Below are 15985 nucleotides of genomic sequence, written 5' to 3' on the forward strand. Positions count from 1 at the left end.
GTGCCTAAGACAGTTTCTGGGTTTTGGCGTACGCCAAGTTTCAGTATGAAATCCACGCAAGTCTTAGTACATGAGGCCCCTGGGGTCTCCTTTGAAGATTATACATTTGGTGGCTCTAGCTCTACAGAAGTAACAAAACAAAGACCAGCTGTCTTTACACGCCCAAAAAAACAAGAAGTGTGGCCTGCGAGACCTAGTTGAATCAGAATGTGCTGTATAAAGCCGTTTTGGAGAGACTACTTCCCTGAGACTTGACAACCTTGTTCCAGGGCCTGAATGGGACCCCCACACCCAACCTTGGCCATCTGAGGGTTACGATGCTGCGTGACCCCCTTTTTTGCAGATATTCAAAATATTCACAGTGCGATCCCACAGCTCCCCTTGGTTGAGAGGTCTAATGGCCATTTTCCAATCTCATTCCAGTGACTTTTGATGAATTTAGTGAAATTCCTTTCACTAAATTCACAGTTGATGATGTATTGTGAATCGATTTCTCTAAGGCTAGAGTTCAGGCCCCAAATTAAACATTATATATATAGAGAGAGAGAGAGAGAGAGAGAGAGAGAGAGAGAGAGAGAGAGAGAGAGAGAGAGAGAGAGAGAGAGAGTCAAACACATCTCAAACCCTGTAAAGCTAACTACAGCTAATTTAAGAGATACTTTCTCCCTCAAAAACCACTTGTTGTGCATGCATAGTCTCGTGAGAGGTCTGTCTCTACTTCCTCTTTCCTTAGAATGAATCATTGCAGGAACTCATACGTGCATGATATCTTTCCAATAGAGGATGGTCTCTCGAGTTGTAAGCTATTTTATATATTTATGATATTTATTTGGAATAAAATAGATGATCGTGATTGATGACACTGGCTGTCTAAGCTTTTGGTTACTCTCATGTCTGTTTGCGTGATTCATTTTTAAATTGGAACTCACTGGCTGACTGAAAACATTTAGTTCTGATTGCTCTCTCTCTCTCTCTCTCTCTCTCTCTCTCTCTCTCTCTCTCTCTCTCTCTCTCTCTCTCTCTCTCTCTCTCTCTCTCTCTCTCATTCTTCACGTGTCTTTGTCTTCCTCTCTAGGCTATAAACTGTCATAAACGGACCAAAACTAAGTAGTATCATTGCATTATCATTCATTCTACAAACTTATTCTACAACATTATTGGCCATGGAGAGTTGCTGGCGACTTTTTGTCTTGGTTTTCTTAATTCTACCCCCAGGTAAGTAGACTAGCTCCAAACTAGCTGATATTTTTCACTTCATAATCAATATTGTCACTAATGTAGTCATTTTACATCTGACTTTTGATGATTGTGCTTTACTCTTAAATGTACAGTTTATGAACCTACACATATTTCTCTTATACGTATTTAGCCTACCAGGTTAATGTAATGATTGTCGAATATGTAAAAATCTTTGCTTTAATAATATTCTTGTGCTTATTGACTGTAAAATATGACTTATCCTTGCTTTGAAATTGAAAGTCTCAATCAACCTAAGCATCAAAAGCATTAGTTGATTTGTTCATACTCATTATAACTGGGCCTACTAGGAGACCAGCTAAAAGTCTAATCAACGTGCTATCTTTCTTAGTCAGGCTATTTTGAGAGCTCTCTAACCCTTTTGCTACCTCACCTTGTTCGTCTTGTAACACCCGGTTGCGGTCACCGTAATCATCATTTATCAGTGGGATGAATTATACTCCTGACTTGATGGATTTGATCTAGTGTTCTTGTTTTTCTATTTGCTACAAACCAGTTGATCACTACGATACATTCCAAATGTATCTACTCCAGTCTGTAATCAACAGCATACTTATTTATTTTATTTATTTCATACTTGTATCTATTGTATTTATTGCCTGCTTGTATAGGCCTAGCCTATTTAATTTGTATTATATTTACCTCTATTTGAATCTATTCATTATTGGTGTTGTTTGTTCATGTTGTTTAGCCCCCCAGTTTGCACAAGAGATCGTCATTCCTCCACCGGTGGTGGGATACACTGGCTCTTATGCCATCCTTCCCTGCAAACTCCCAAACCCAGGAGTAAACAAACTCACCCAGATGCAGTGGGATTATGTGGTCCAAAACACTTCGAAACAAATTCTTATTTATCTACCACCGTTGAATGTATCTATTCCTGACAGTCCTCTGAAGGGCAGATTCTCTTTAAAATACTCTTCAGAACATGATTTTTCCGCAGTCATCCGAGAGGTAGTGATGGCTGATAGGGGCCAGTACACCTGCAGCCTCAACGTCTTCCCCAGTGGTATTTTTAAGTTAAACACTCAACTTGTAGTTCAAGGTAAATCACCACCATCTGTTAATCCATATACCTATTGGAATATTATCTCTTGCTCTCAATTAAATGTACTATGTTGCTAAAGCCTTTAAACATAGCAATACATTAATTCATCAACAATACTATCAATAATGATTGTAAATAATAAATCAATGAACAATACGATTTACAACTTCTTGGAAGAGAGGTGGTCAGGGGTTCTTTACTTGTGGCCTCTGCCACCTATTGGTCAGCTATATTGAGCTATATCGCAAGATTGTAATTTATTCTTGGTTTTTAAAGCTGCTCTATGTACGTTATGTATTCCATTAGCAATCTTTGCTGGCTTGGGTTTTAGCTACAGTAAAAGTGATGGTTTTAATGGAATCAAAAGCTGCAGCATAAAAGTTACACAATGCAGGTTGGTAAACTGGGTGTTTTTTTGCATTGTATTAAACATTGTTTGTTAAATGGTGGAGTTTGAGTGCGCCGTAGTTTGACGATCCCAAAGTTGCTTACGTTAGATAATAATAATAATAATAATACATTTAATTTAGAGGCGCCTTTCAAGACACCCAAGGTCACCTTACAGAGCATATAGTCATCATTCAAAACTATGTAAAACAGACTAGGAATAAAAGGAAAACAGAGGTTAAACATGAAGAATAATAATAATTAATAACACTCAAAGACGCCTAAAGTGAAGGGGGGACCTCACCTAGCCTTGTTGACTGTAGTGTTTTTTTGTTTTTGCCAAGGAATAAACTCTGCAAAGAGGTTTCCTCAGTGTTCCACTCCTTATTGGCACTGAGGACCTCAATGCAATCTGTCCACGTGTCTGTGTTATAAAGTTCAAGTGCCTTGTTGTATTGCTACCAGAATAGTGGGACAGTGGCTCAGTCAACAAAAAGTCGCCTTCTGATGAGGTGGTTCCAGAGGGTCAGGGCAACGATCAGAAATATAACTGGGGGCAAGGTCATGCAAAGCCTTATATGTACTCAACAGGAAGACAATGGAGGGGTACAATAACCTGGTTAATGTGGGGCCGTCAGCCAGTTCTAGTTTAAAGGCTGGCGGGTGCAGCAAGCTAGAAAATGTTTTGTCAAAACAGGGTTTAAGTTAGGGTTAGGGTTAGGGTTAAGCCCTTTGTGGCAGACGTGTTGGTGACCTTTATGGACACAACTAACTTAGGGTTCTATGTGTGTACTCTAAAGGTGATGTGAATTGAAAATTCATATCTGCTGAATTATGCGTAGATGTTTTACTGCACATTTTCACAAATAACTGCCCAATGTTTAAGAGTTAGATTGTCGTCGATACCTTGAAAACTGTAGGAGGAGTTAATAATACAACAATTGAACACATGTGTAATGTTAAGATACCATTGTCTTAAATGACTCACCCAGACATAAACAAAAGCGTGTCTTTCTTCACAGACCAGAAGCCACTGTCATATGGTGCGCTGATCGGAATAGTGATGGCTGTGGCTGTGAAATTATCATTAGTAATCATGGTGGCTTATGCAGCCATTGTCCGAAAAAGGTGTGTGTGTGTGTGTGTGTGTGTGTGTGTGTGTGTGTGTGTGTGTGTGTGTGTGTGTGTGTGTGTGCGTGCGTGCGTGCGTGCGTGCGTGCGTGCGTGCGTGCGTGCGTGCGTGCGTGCGTGCGTGCGTGCGTGCGTGCGTGCGTGCGTGCGTGTCTGTCTGTCTTTTTGTGTTTGCATGTTTTCAGTTGAAATCCGTCCAATGGCTTTATTATTCTAGTTTAGCAGTTACAATTTATAAAATGTATGCTTGAATTTATTGAATTTATTTATTTTATAATTTTTTTAATTGTACATTTTTTTATAATTTATAGATTATAGATTAGTAACTTGTAGAAAATGTAAGTAGCCTTTTAAAGCTGATGAATGATGAATGATTGACCTCAGCTCTGTTCATTGCTGCGTTTCTAGGAAAACAACTCTCAACCAGATAGGCCTGGTCCCCAGTGGTGAGTGCAGCTTTGTCTTTTCTCCCTTTTCCTTATCTTAAATGCTTGCCTTACTCAAATATCTTGTGTTCAGATACAAGCAGAGCCGAGACAACTGGGGCATCTGGAGCTAAAAGAGAGGAGGTAAGAAACGCTGACAGCTGGTTTTATTTTGTGCAGACTTTTTTTCGGTGATATGCTTTTGGTGTGCGTGATGAAATTATTATTTTTACATGCGGCTAACAGATTAAGGGCCCTATCTTGCATCCGGCGCAATTGATTTAATCACTGGCGCATGTGTCGTTGCTAGTTTGCAACTGGCGCAGAGCGTTCTTTTCCCTCCTGCGCCACGCATCGGTAAAATAGGGAATGATCTTGCGCCCCAAGGGGCGGTTCGGCAAAAGGAGGAGGCGTGTTCTGGCGCAAACGTTGCCTGGTGCTATTTTGCAGTTTCAGAAACCACTTGCGCCACAAACCAGGAAATACCTGGTTTAAAGTCAGTGGCGCGTTGTTCAGATACTATTTTAAGGGCGCATGCATAATGTTGCTTGTGCACCTCGCACATACACTTTGCTGCTCTCATCTACCTAGCCACACATTCTTGGTAAATTATTTGGGAAAGAACAGCTGATACAGCGGTAATAAGTTGTACTTTTAAATCAATGCATCTGCAAACACCGTACAGCAAACACATATTTTCTTGACACAGACATTGTGTACATGGCCATAACTTTTAAGATTGATGAGTATTTGATCGTGAGAAAACATTGTTTTACCGCGAGTGAGTGTTAAAAAGAATGAATGAATGCGTGTGTGTGTCCATCTGTTTAAACACACACAAATTAAACACGCAACGCATAATACAGTCCATGGCAATGTTTATGTGTGTGTGTGTGCGTGCGTGCGTGCGTGCGTGCGTGCGTGCGTGCGTGCGTGCGTGTCTGTCTGTCTTTTTGTGTTTGCATGTTTTCAGTTGAAATCCGTCCAATGGCTTTATTATTCTAGTTTAGCAGTTACAATTTATAAAATGTATGCTTGAATTTATTGAATTTATTTATTTTATAATTTTTTTAATTGTACATTTTTTTATAATTTATAGATTATAGATTAGTAACTTGTAGAAAATGTAAGTAGCCTTTTAAAGCTGATGAATGATGAATGATTGACCTCAGCTCTGTTCATTGCTGCGTTTCTAGGAAAACAACTCTCAACCAGATAGGCCTGGTCCCCAGTGGTGAGTGCAGCTTTGTCTTTTCTCCCTTTTCCTTATCTTAAATGCTTGCCTTACTTAAATATCTTGTGTTCAGATACAAGCGGAGCCGAGACAACTGGGGCATCTGGAGCTAAAAGAGAGGAGGTAAGAAACGCTGACAGCTGGTTTTATTTTGTGCAGACTTTTTTTCGGTGATATGCTTTTGGTGTGCGTGATGAAATTATTATTTTTACATGCGGCTAACAGATTAAGGGCCCTATCTTGCATCCGGCGCAATTGATTTAATCACTGGCGCATGTGTCGTTGCTAGTTTGCAACTGGCGCAGAGCGTTCTTTTCCCTCCTGCGCCACGCATCGGTAAAATAGGGAATGATCTTGCGCCCCAAGGGGCGGTTCGGCAAAAGGAGGAGGCGTGTTCTGGCGCAAACGTTGCCTGGTGCTATTTTGCAGTTTCAGAAACCACTTGCGCCACAAACCAGGAAATGCCTGGTTTAAAGTCAGTGGCGCGTTGTTCAGATACTATTTTAAGGGCGCATGCATAATGTTGCTTGTGCACCTCGCACATACACTTTGCTGCTCTCATCTACCTAGCCACACATTCTTGGTAAATTATTTGGGAAAGAACAGCTGATACAGCGGTAATAAGTTGTACTTTTAAATCAATGCATCTGCAAACACCGTACAGCAAACACATATTTTCTTGACACAGACATTGTGTACATGGCCATAACTTTTAAGATTGATGAGTATTTGATCGTGAGAAAACATTGTTTTACCGCGAGTGAGTGTTAAAAAGAATGAATGAATGCGTGTGTGTGTCCATCTGTTTAAACACACACAAATTAAACACGCAACGCATAATACAGTCCATGGCAATGTTTATTAACGGGGGGACACATGCATATTAGGAACACAAGTCGATAACGATCATGCATACAATACTGATAAGAAACGATTTTTAAAATGTATTGCATATATCATTAAATAGAACCACAGTGACCGCATATCATATGTTATATCATATAAGTTTTCTTTGCCGAAATCTATTTGAGGACTCAGTATTTCTGAAGTTGTGGAAGAAAACCTTATTCCATGTGTGAATTAGGCCATGTTATTTGGCCATAAACTGAGCCATTTCAAGCTGTCAAAATATCAACTCGTCAGATTCAAATGCGCTCATAGCTCTTGAAGGGGATGGGAGCTGGCACTCTCATTGGTTTATTGCACGTTACGCCCAAACCACACCTACGGGTAATTAGCAGCCTGTCCTCCTAGAAAATACGACCGCATAGGTCGTTTGTACCGCCCCAAATTACGACCCACTGGAGCGTATTTAGCGCCTCTAGCGGTCATGCAAATAACGACATTCTGAAGTCTCGGGGCCGCTCGTGGACGCTCGTGGTTGCTCGGGACGCGCGTAGCCATATTAATCGTTATTATCTGAATGGGAAATGCAATATTTTAGGACAGATACACAATTAAACGTGTTTCTAATGACATTTCTAGCGAGAAATGTAAATTTTCCTTGCATAATCTTCAGTCAGTGAATGTGTATGATCTTTATTATCTGAATGGGAAATGCAATATTTTAGGATCGATTCAGCGTTAAACGTGTTTCTAATAACATTTCTAGCAAGAAATATACTTTTTACTTGCATAATCTTCATTCAGTGATTGTGTCTGATCTTTAGTTTTATAGTTATTAGGAAGATTTAATCGTCTCGCTCGCATGTTTCAACGACGTCAGGTTGGGGACGCTGCTTTCGCTAAACTAGCAGCTCACGTGTTTCCTGCGTTTGTGTTATTAAACCGTTACTTTATGTAACTTTTAATGATATTGTAATAACCACAGGCGAGGTATTGAGCGAAGTAAGCTTGATAGCAGGTTTATTGGATTCCACAATCGGACAGGCAGGCACAGCTCCACCGGAAAACTACAACAACCAAAACTCCCGCCCGGAAGGAAACCCCCGGAACCCCCTCTCAGAAGGCCCGCACCTTCCTCCCAAACCCTGTGATGCTAAAATATCATCTTGTTAGAAACCCGTTTATCTGAGAGCCAACCCAGTAGCCAAAAGCATACGTTGACAGTGTACGTTTTCGTGAACACTGGATTACATCGCATTTCAACATAAAATAAAATAGCGTGCTAAGCACACATACACACACACACACACACGCACGCACGCACGCACGCACGCACACACACACACACACACACACACACACACACACACACACACACACACACACACACACACACACACACACACACACACACGCACACACAATGCATTTCGCTGCTAAAACAACAACTTGGGCTGCTTCTCGGACATTTTGGGTGGATTTTGAACGGTATGTGGGCAGGACGTTTTTTGCAGGCAGGACCTGGCAACCCTGCGCTGTTGCCCGAGGTGAAGAAATGCTCCGGAGCAGATCTGGATCCACCATGGCCAAAATAATTGTCATGAATAGCATGAATAGATTCATGCATTATCATTCAACTTGAACATGTGTTTTTACAGTATATAGTGGTGGAGGGATGACGTATGTTGGCAAACCCGGAAGTGAGCGTCGACCTGGGTTTCCCTTGACAAAAAGCCAACGGGTTTTTCCATTGGATTTTGGATTATTGCAGAAAAATTAGCATCTTTGAAGCACCTCCACAAAAACTGAAAAAAATAAATAATAATAATAATAATAACTGTGCCCCAAAGAACGAAATGTAAACCAATGCATTCTGAATGGGAGTGTTTCTCCGATTTTTCCATGCTACACAGAACAAAATGTAAACCCATACAAATAAAGACTTCATGGTCATAATAATTAAAATATCATTAAGCTACTACTGAGTGTGTAGGGAGCTATTCTATTTTTTTCAACGGGCTGAATCCAGTCACTTGACCGTCATGGTTGCTATGGTGGTTGCTATCGACCGCCCCCTCTAATACTCGTGGCTCTAAAAACCACGCGGCAAAGGAGCTGCCGTCAATTGGGTTGTTTTTGTCGTAAACTAGGGTCCGATGGTTGAAAAATAGACAGATATTCCAAGGTATCCTTAAAAGGCAGCTTGGATGTGTTTATTTTCTGCAGTTTAGACTTCTTCTATAACTAATTTTTGTAAGCAAAACACCAAGCTCATTGATTTAATGAGGGAGGGTTATTTGAAACAATTTATTCAATAAATATTTGTGAGAGGTCATTCCTTCTCCTGATTTTACTTCCTATTTATGTCTAGGGTAAACCCCTACTGTCCACAAGCATCCCCCCCTCCCCATATGGATTTGGAGAATTGTTGCCACGTCCCAGTGGTGGAGGTATCATATATATATGAAAGAGGACATTCAATTATAGCCTACTACAATGATCAATTAGGAGGCCGAAGCCCTAAAGGAAGTGATGCAATAGGTGACTGAGTCGACAACATTTAAGTAAGCTGTATAGGGTCTCTTATATATCAAAGGGGGTCTCAAAGGACGCATACGCTTCAACCTGTGGCTCCAGCACTACAGGAAATGACTCAGCAAGTGCTCCATCTCGTTTCAACTCACCCAGCGGCTCGCTTGCAAGATTTTGGCCTGTTCTGTCCAGACCTACACCCTAGCCATCCAACATGCATATCTGAGAATCAGGCCTCTCTTTAATAATGACAAAAAGTTATGAGAGAAACACACATTAACTTTTTGTTATCATAAGCTGCGTGGTGCCGGCTCCTTTTGACCTTTTGACCCCCGACTTCAAAAACGTGGCCACAGGTCATTTCCCAAATGACACTCCATTTGGGAAAACTTTTTTTCTCTAAGGGCTAGAACTCCAAATCTCGGATATGTCGTACACGGGGCCCCGGGAAATGTGTGTAAACATTTTAGCATCCCTAGCTATCTCGAAAAGGTCGGCAAAGGGGCGTGACCTCCAACAGTACAGTAAATGTACGTAAGACAGAGGTTAGTTTCTAGTCCCCATTTTTTGTGGGATGGAGGTGTACATTTGTGGCTAAAGGTGTGTAGACACAGCTGGCCTGTGGCCACGTTTTTGAAGTCGGGGGTCAAAAGGTCAAAAGGAGCCGGCACCACGCCGCTTATGAGATAACAAAAAGTTAATGTGTGTTTCTCTCATAACTTTTTGTCATTATTAAAGAGAGGCCTGATTCTCAGATATGCATGTTGGGGCTATGGGTGTAGGTCTGGGAAGAACTTCAGGCCAAAATCTTGCAAGCGAGCCGCTGGGTGCAGGTGCAACGAGATGGAGCACTTGCTGAGCCTGGACTTTCATAATCTTCGCTCTGTGAATGTAAAGGATGTTTGGTCGGATGTTACGACGAAGAATCATAATGTGAATGGGAATATTCTATAAATCTCTTGATATCATCTTTCGTCTCAACACTTCTGCTGCAGCCACTTAAAGTCTCACTCCGAGAACCTTAAAATATGAATCAATCCATTAGAAGTATGAAAATATCTTCCCGGTGGTGCAACAGAGCAAACAAGGTGTCCTTTGACATCTACGTTTCGAGACGATTGCAACAGTGCCACACATGATCATATTTGAATATGTTTCGGGGTAGTAATTAGCTGTCGATTTTGGAGGCCTTTATCAATAATGACCAGCTATAGATTTGCTTCCCGATGGAGATTTTTGACAAATTACATGTTAATTAGCATCTACACGTTAAGCTGAGTCCAATGAGATCAAGCTCGGCCTCTTGCTACACCGAGATCATGTCCTAGACCTAGGTGTACCATGTAAAATACATGTTACCATTAGCTAGAGTGTCGTTCTTGGTGTCATTGGACTCAGCTCAACGTGTAGATGCTAAATAACATGTCATTTTTCACAAATTTCTATCGGGGAGCAAATCAATAGCTGCTCATTATTGATTAAGGCCTCCAATTTCGACAGCTAATTACTACCATTAAACATGTTTGAATATGCTCATGTGTGGCATCGTTGTAATCGCCTGGAAGCGTAGATGTTGAAGGACACCTTGTTTGCCCCGTCACGCCACCGGGAAGATATTTACATGCTTCTGATTGACTAATGAATTGATTCAGCTATTCCCCCAGAAGTCTGGGGTCAAAAGGTCAAAAGGAGCCGGCACCACGCCGCTTATGAGACAAAAGTTAATGTGTATTTCTCTCATAACTTTTTGTCATTATTAAAGAGAGGCCTGATTCTCAGATATGCAGGTTGGATGGCTACGGTGTAGGTCTGGGAAGAACTTCAGGCCAAAATCTTGCAAGCGAGCCGCTGGGTGCAGGTGCAACGAGATGGAGCACTTGCTGAGTCATTTCCTGTAGGGCTGGAGCCACAGGTTGAAGCGTACACACACACACACACACACACACACACACACACACACACACACACACACACACACACACACACACACACACACACACACACACACACACACACACACACACACACACAATGCATTTCGCTGCTAAAACAACAACTTGGGCTGCTTCTAGGACAGGGGGTCCTTTGAGACCCCCTTTGATCTATAAGAGACCTCAAAGTACAGCTTACTTAAATGTTGTCGACCTGCAGTCACCTATTGCATCACTTCCTTTCGGGCTTCGGCCTCCTAATTGATCATTGTAGTATAATTGAATGCCCTCCTTCATATATATGATACCTCCACCACTGGGACGTGGCAACAATTCTCCAAATCCATATGGGGGGGGGGGGGGGGGGGGGGTGATGCTTGTGGACAGTAGGGTTGTACACTAGACATAAATAGGAAGCAAACTCAGGAGAAGGAATGACCTCTCGCAAATATATATTTAATAAATTGTTTCAAATAACCCTGCCTCGTTAAATCATTGAGCTTGGTGTTTTGCTTTCAAAAATAGGTTATAGAAGAAGTCTAAACTGCAGAAAATAAAAACAACCAAGCTGCCTTTTAAGGATACCTTGGAATATCTGTCTATTTTTTAACCATCGGACCCTATTTTACGACAAAAACAACACAATGGACGGCAGCTCCTTTGCCGCGTGGTTTTTAGAGCCATGTAAGGATTAGAGGGGCGGGTCGATAGCAACCACCATAGCAACCATGACGGTCAAGTGACTGGATGCAACCCCGTTGAAAAAAATAGAATACCACCCTACACACTGAGGAGAATAATGATATTTAAATTATTATGACCATGAAGTCTTTATTTGCATGGGTTTACATTTCGTTCTGTGTAGCATGGAAAAATCAGAGAAACACTCCCATTCAGAATGCATTGGTTTACATTTCGTTCTTTGGAGCACAGTTATTTTTATTTATTTATTTATTTTCAGTTTTTGTGGAGGTGCTTCAAAGATGCTAATTTTTCTGCAATAATCCAAAATCCAATGGAAAAACCCGTTGGCTTTTTGTCAAGGGAAACCCAGGTCGACGCTCACTTCCTGGTTGGCCAACATACGTCATCCCTCCACCACTATATACTGTAAAAACACATGTTCAAGTTGAATGATAATGCATGAATCTATTCATGCTATTCATGACAATTATTTTGGCCATGGTGGATCCAGATCTGTTCCAGAGCATTTCTGCACCTCGGGCAACAGCGCAGGGTTGCCAGGTCCTGCCTGCAAAAATCGTCCTGCCCACATACCGTTCCAAATCCACCCAAAATGTCCTAGAAGCAGCCCAAGTTGTTGTTTTAGCAGCGAAATGCATTGTGTGTGTGTGTGTGTGTGTGTGTGTGTGTGTGTGTGTGTGTGTGTGTGTGTGTGTGTGTGTGTGTGTGTGTGTGTGTGTGTGTGTGTGTGTGTGTGTGTGTGTGTGTGTGTGTGCTAACACGCTATTTCATGTTGAAATGCGACTGGGTTGGCTCTCAGATAAACGTGTTTCACGTCACAGGGTTTGGGAGGAAGGGGCGGGCCTTCTGAGAGGGGGTTCCGGGGGTTTCCCTCCGGGCGGGAGTTTTGGTTGTTGTAGTTTTCCGGTGGAGCTGTGCCTGCCTGTCCGATTGTGGAATCCAATAAACCTGCTATCAAGCTTACTTCGCTCAATACCTCGCCTGTGGTTATTACAATATCATTAAAAGTTACATGAAGTAACGGTTTAATAACACAAACACAGGAAACACGTGAGCTGCTAGTTTAGCGAAAGCAGCGTCCCTCGCAACCTGACGTCGTTGAAACATGCGAGCGAGCCGATTAAATCTTCCTAATAACTATAAAACTAAAGATCAGACACAATCACTGACTGAAGATTATGCAAGTAAAAAGTATATTTCTCGCTAGAAATGTTATTAGAAACACGTTTAACGGTGAATCGATCCTAAAATATTGCATTTCCCATTCAGATAATAAAGATTAATAAAGATCATACACATTCACTGAGTGAAGATTATGCAAGGAAAATGTACATTTCTCGCTAGAAATGTCATTAGAAACACGTTTAATGGTGTATCTGTCCTAAAATATTGCATTTCCCATTCAGATAATAACGATTAATATGGCTACGTAACAATTTCACCAAATGCCCTGTTGGTCATATATGTGGCATACATACCTCCCGCGACCTGTAGAGGTATGGCAAGCCGAATTGTCATTTATTAACTCAGTTTGACTATCCGGAATTTACATTGCAGATATCTGCAATTCGGTTTCGCCTAGTCAAAACTAACATTTCGGATATCCGCAACTACATTCCTCCTATCCGCAATTGTCATTTCAGATATCCACAAAGACATTCCTCCTAGGCGAAATGACGTCATTTTCGCCATTCATGTCTATGGGGTTTCTCATTGCGGATATCTACAATTCAGTTGCGGATATCCACTTTGTGAATTACGGATATCTGCAACTGAATTGTAGATATCTGTAATTCCAGTTTGAGATATCTACAATTTGATTCTGACTAGTCATAATTCCAGTTCAAGATATCTTTAATTCACCTCAATTCAAGATATCTACATGTCCCTTTTCAGATATCTTAAATTAAGTTTTGACTAGGCGAAATGAAGTTGTAGATATCTCTAACTGGAGTTACGACTAGTCAAAATGACGTTGTAGATATCTCTAACTGGAGTTACGACTAGGCGAAATGACGTTGTAGATATCTAATATCAAGTTATAGATATCTTGAAAGGAATTTTGATTAGAGATATCTACAATTGTAGATATCTTTAACTTTCATTCTGCCTAGGCGAAACTGAATTAAAGATATCTTGAATTCGAGTTTTGACCAGGCGAAATGACGTTTCAGATATCTGTAATGACGTTTCAGATATCTGTAATGACAAATTATAGGACCGTTTACTCTAGGAGGGAGCAGAGCAGCTCTAACTCCACACATCCCCTGTGTGTGGGCTTGTTCAATTTCATGGCATTTTCTCGTGATCTTTTCGATCACAGCCAACGCCATGACTGCTCCTTTCATATTCCATTCGGAAATGAACCCACTTCTTCTTTGATTATGGCGGCAAGGGGAAATTACGTATTTCTGGATATCTAAAACGTAATGCCCAACACTCAAATGACGTTTGAGATATCTTTAACTTTCATTCTGCCTAGGCGAAACTGAATTACAGATATCTGCAATTGTCATTTAAGATGTGTGACGAGTTGAATGTCGTTTTCCGTGAAGTCATTGCAGATATCTGTAATTCAGTTTCGCCTAGTCAAAACTGAATTACAGATATCTCTAACTATCGTTTCGACTAGTCAAAACTACGTCACAGATATCTCGAACTGTCGTTTCGACTAGTCACAACTACGTAACAGATATCTTGAATGAAGTTGTTGATATCTACAATGTAAATTCCGGATAGTCAAACTTAGTTAATAAATGTCAATTCGGCTTGCCATAGTAGAGGCGCTTGATACGCTCCAGTGGGTCATAATCCGTGGCAGTACAAACGACCTATACGGTCGTAAAATTTTGTTGTTCAGACCAACCCTTTTTAGATTTTTTGCACCGGTAATCTAGCGACATCGCCATAGAACCGCCCACAAAGCTACTTGCGCTTGGCGCTTCTCACTTGCGTTTCAGACCGTTAAAATAGGGTCCAAAAATTAACCATGATTTCCGACAGTGTGTGTGAAATAATACATCCTGAGAAGAGGAATTTGAAATTTATACTAGCCCATTTATGTTAAGGTTTCAATTAGAGCAACAATCTCTCTCTCTCTCTCTCTCTCTCTCTCTCTCTCTCTCTCTCTCTCTCTCTCTCTCTCTCTCTCTCTCTCTCTCTCTCTCTCTCTCTCTCTCTCTCTCTCTTCCGCTCTCGCTCCCTCTCCCATTAGGATCTGGTGTACACTGACATTGGATTCATCTATAGCTCTGGATTCAACCAACCAACCAGTAATGTCGAAAACACACTTTCATCCAATGAGAAACATGCTGAGGAGGATGACGTCACGTATTCCCAGGTTACAGTGCCACGAAAAAAGAAGAATAAAGAGCGGGATACAACTGTTTGACTTTAATATCATATATATATATAAATATATTGAGACATAATTTATTTTCTATGCATTAAATAAAAAATATAAATAGAATTAAAAAAATGATATATATATATATATATATATATATTCTCATAGGATAAATATGGCGAAAACCGATACATTTAATATGCTAAGATTAAGTAAGAAATATATATATCTCATTTCATCCTTGCATTTTGTGCCACACTTTTGAAGGCTTTTGGGGATGTTTAGTGTGTTCACATACTTTGTACTTCCCGTTGCTTTGCGTTATTGTATGTTTCTCAAGACTCTGAAGAACCACTTTCTGATTTGGACCATTTCACATGTTTGAGCTATTTTGGGTTTCTTTTCTTGTTAATGTGGCCTGTTGGCTGCATACACTTTTTAGACCATGGTTGCTTAAACAATTTAACTTCTAACTATTGGACAACATTAATAACTCACTATATTTCCTATTTTTTTTATTATTAGCTTATTAAGTTTATTAGCTATTTATGTAAAAAAAAAAAAACATGTCTAATAAAATGTTCTGACATTTTTCATTCAAAAGAACGTTGTATGACCTGTCACTCATGTGTTCAGTGCACATGCCAACTGCCCACGCACTGCGTAGCATGTTGGGGTGTAGAAGAACTTGGACTGTCTCTCCCAGAAATATCACTGGCATGTCGAGGGTATTTTGCATAATGACGGCTTTTGGATGGCCAGTTTGCTTCTTGTTGATCACCTCCTGCACTACCAAAGGTTGAAGGAGGAGGTGTTTGGAGAGGTGGGTGTTCGTGCCTCTGGACATGAGTCGCTGAGCGGGAAGATGTCAAGTTTCTCCGTAGTATCGTTCATCCATGCCAGTACTGCTCTCTAGTCCTCTCTTGCCATAGCTGCTTACTTTAGAATAGTGGTGGCTATTTTAATGGAAGAGTCAGGCTTGTAATTGCTTTGTATGCGGTGTGATGACGTTTGGTGTTGGAAGTTCCATTCATTTGAGAAGTTCTCAGTCGTGTCCAGAAAACTGGTATCTGCAGCGATCAATGATGGTAGATGTTGGGTTGTCCGCCCCCTCATGTGCCAAAAATCAACACAGGGACAGCT

General features: G+C 40.9%; 1 protein-coding gene across 2 annotated transcripts; it reads left to right on the forward strand.

Moving 5' to 3' along the window:
- Positions 1–675: 675 nt before the first annotated feature.
- On the forward strand, positions 676–15579 carry LOC132467080 (uncharacterized). 2 transcript variants are annotated; one of them, XM_060064164.1, is made up of 7 exons: positions 676–798; positions 1076–1215; positions 1949–2302; positions 3715–3820; positions 4232–4269; positions 5556–5605; positions 14711–15579. In XM_060064164.1, exons 2-7 carry the CDS (start codon positions 1164–1166, stop codon positions 14885–14887), a joined length of 777 nt encoding a protein of 258 aa, XP_059920147.1. In that variant the 5' UTR covers positions 676–798; positions 1076–1163; the 3' UTR covers positions 14888–15579. The 2 variants fall into 2 exon arrangements, 1 of the variants encoding a protein (XP_059920147.1); XR_009527946.1 differs by lacking the exons at positions 5556–5605; positions 14711–15579 and adding an exon at positions 4343–5114.
- Positions 15580–15985: the final 406 nt, after the last annotated feature.

This window comes from Gadus macrocephalus, chromosome 11 (genome assembly GCF_031168955.1).
Source record: "Gadus macrocephalus chromosome 11, ASM3116895v1".
Lineage (NCBI taxonomy): Eukaryota > Metazoa > Chordata > Actinopteri > Gadiformes > Gadidae > Gadus > Gadus macrocephalus.

Coding starts and splice junctions, on each gene's coding strand:
- LOC132467080 (XM_060064164.1), top strand. CDS start 1,164: ATGGAGAGTTGCTGGCGACTTTTTGTCTTGGTTTTCTTAATTCTACCC. Junction 1,216..1,948: donor TTTCTTAATTCTACCCCCAG/GTAAGTAGACTA, acceptor CATGTTGTTTAG/CCCCCCAGTTTGCACAAGAG. Junction 2,303..3,714: donor CACTCAACTTGTAGTTCAAG/GTAAATCACCAC, acceptor CTTTCTTCACAG/ACCAGAAGCCACTGTCATAT.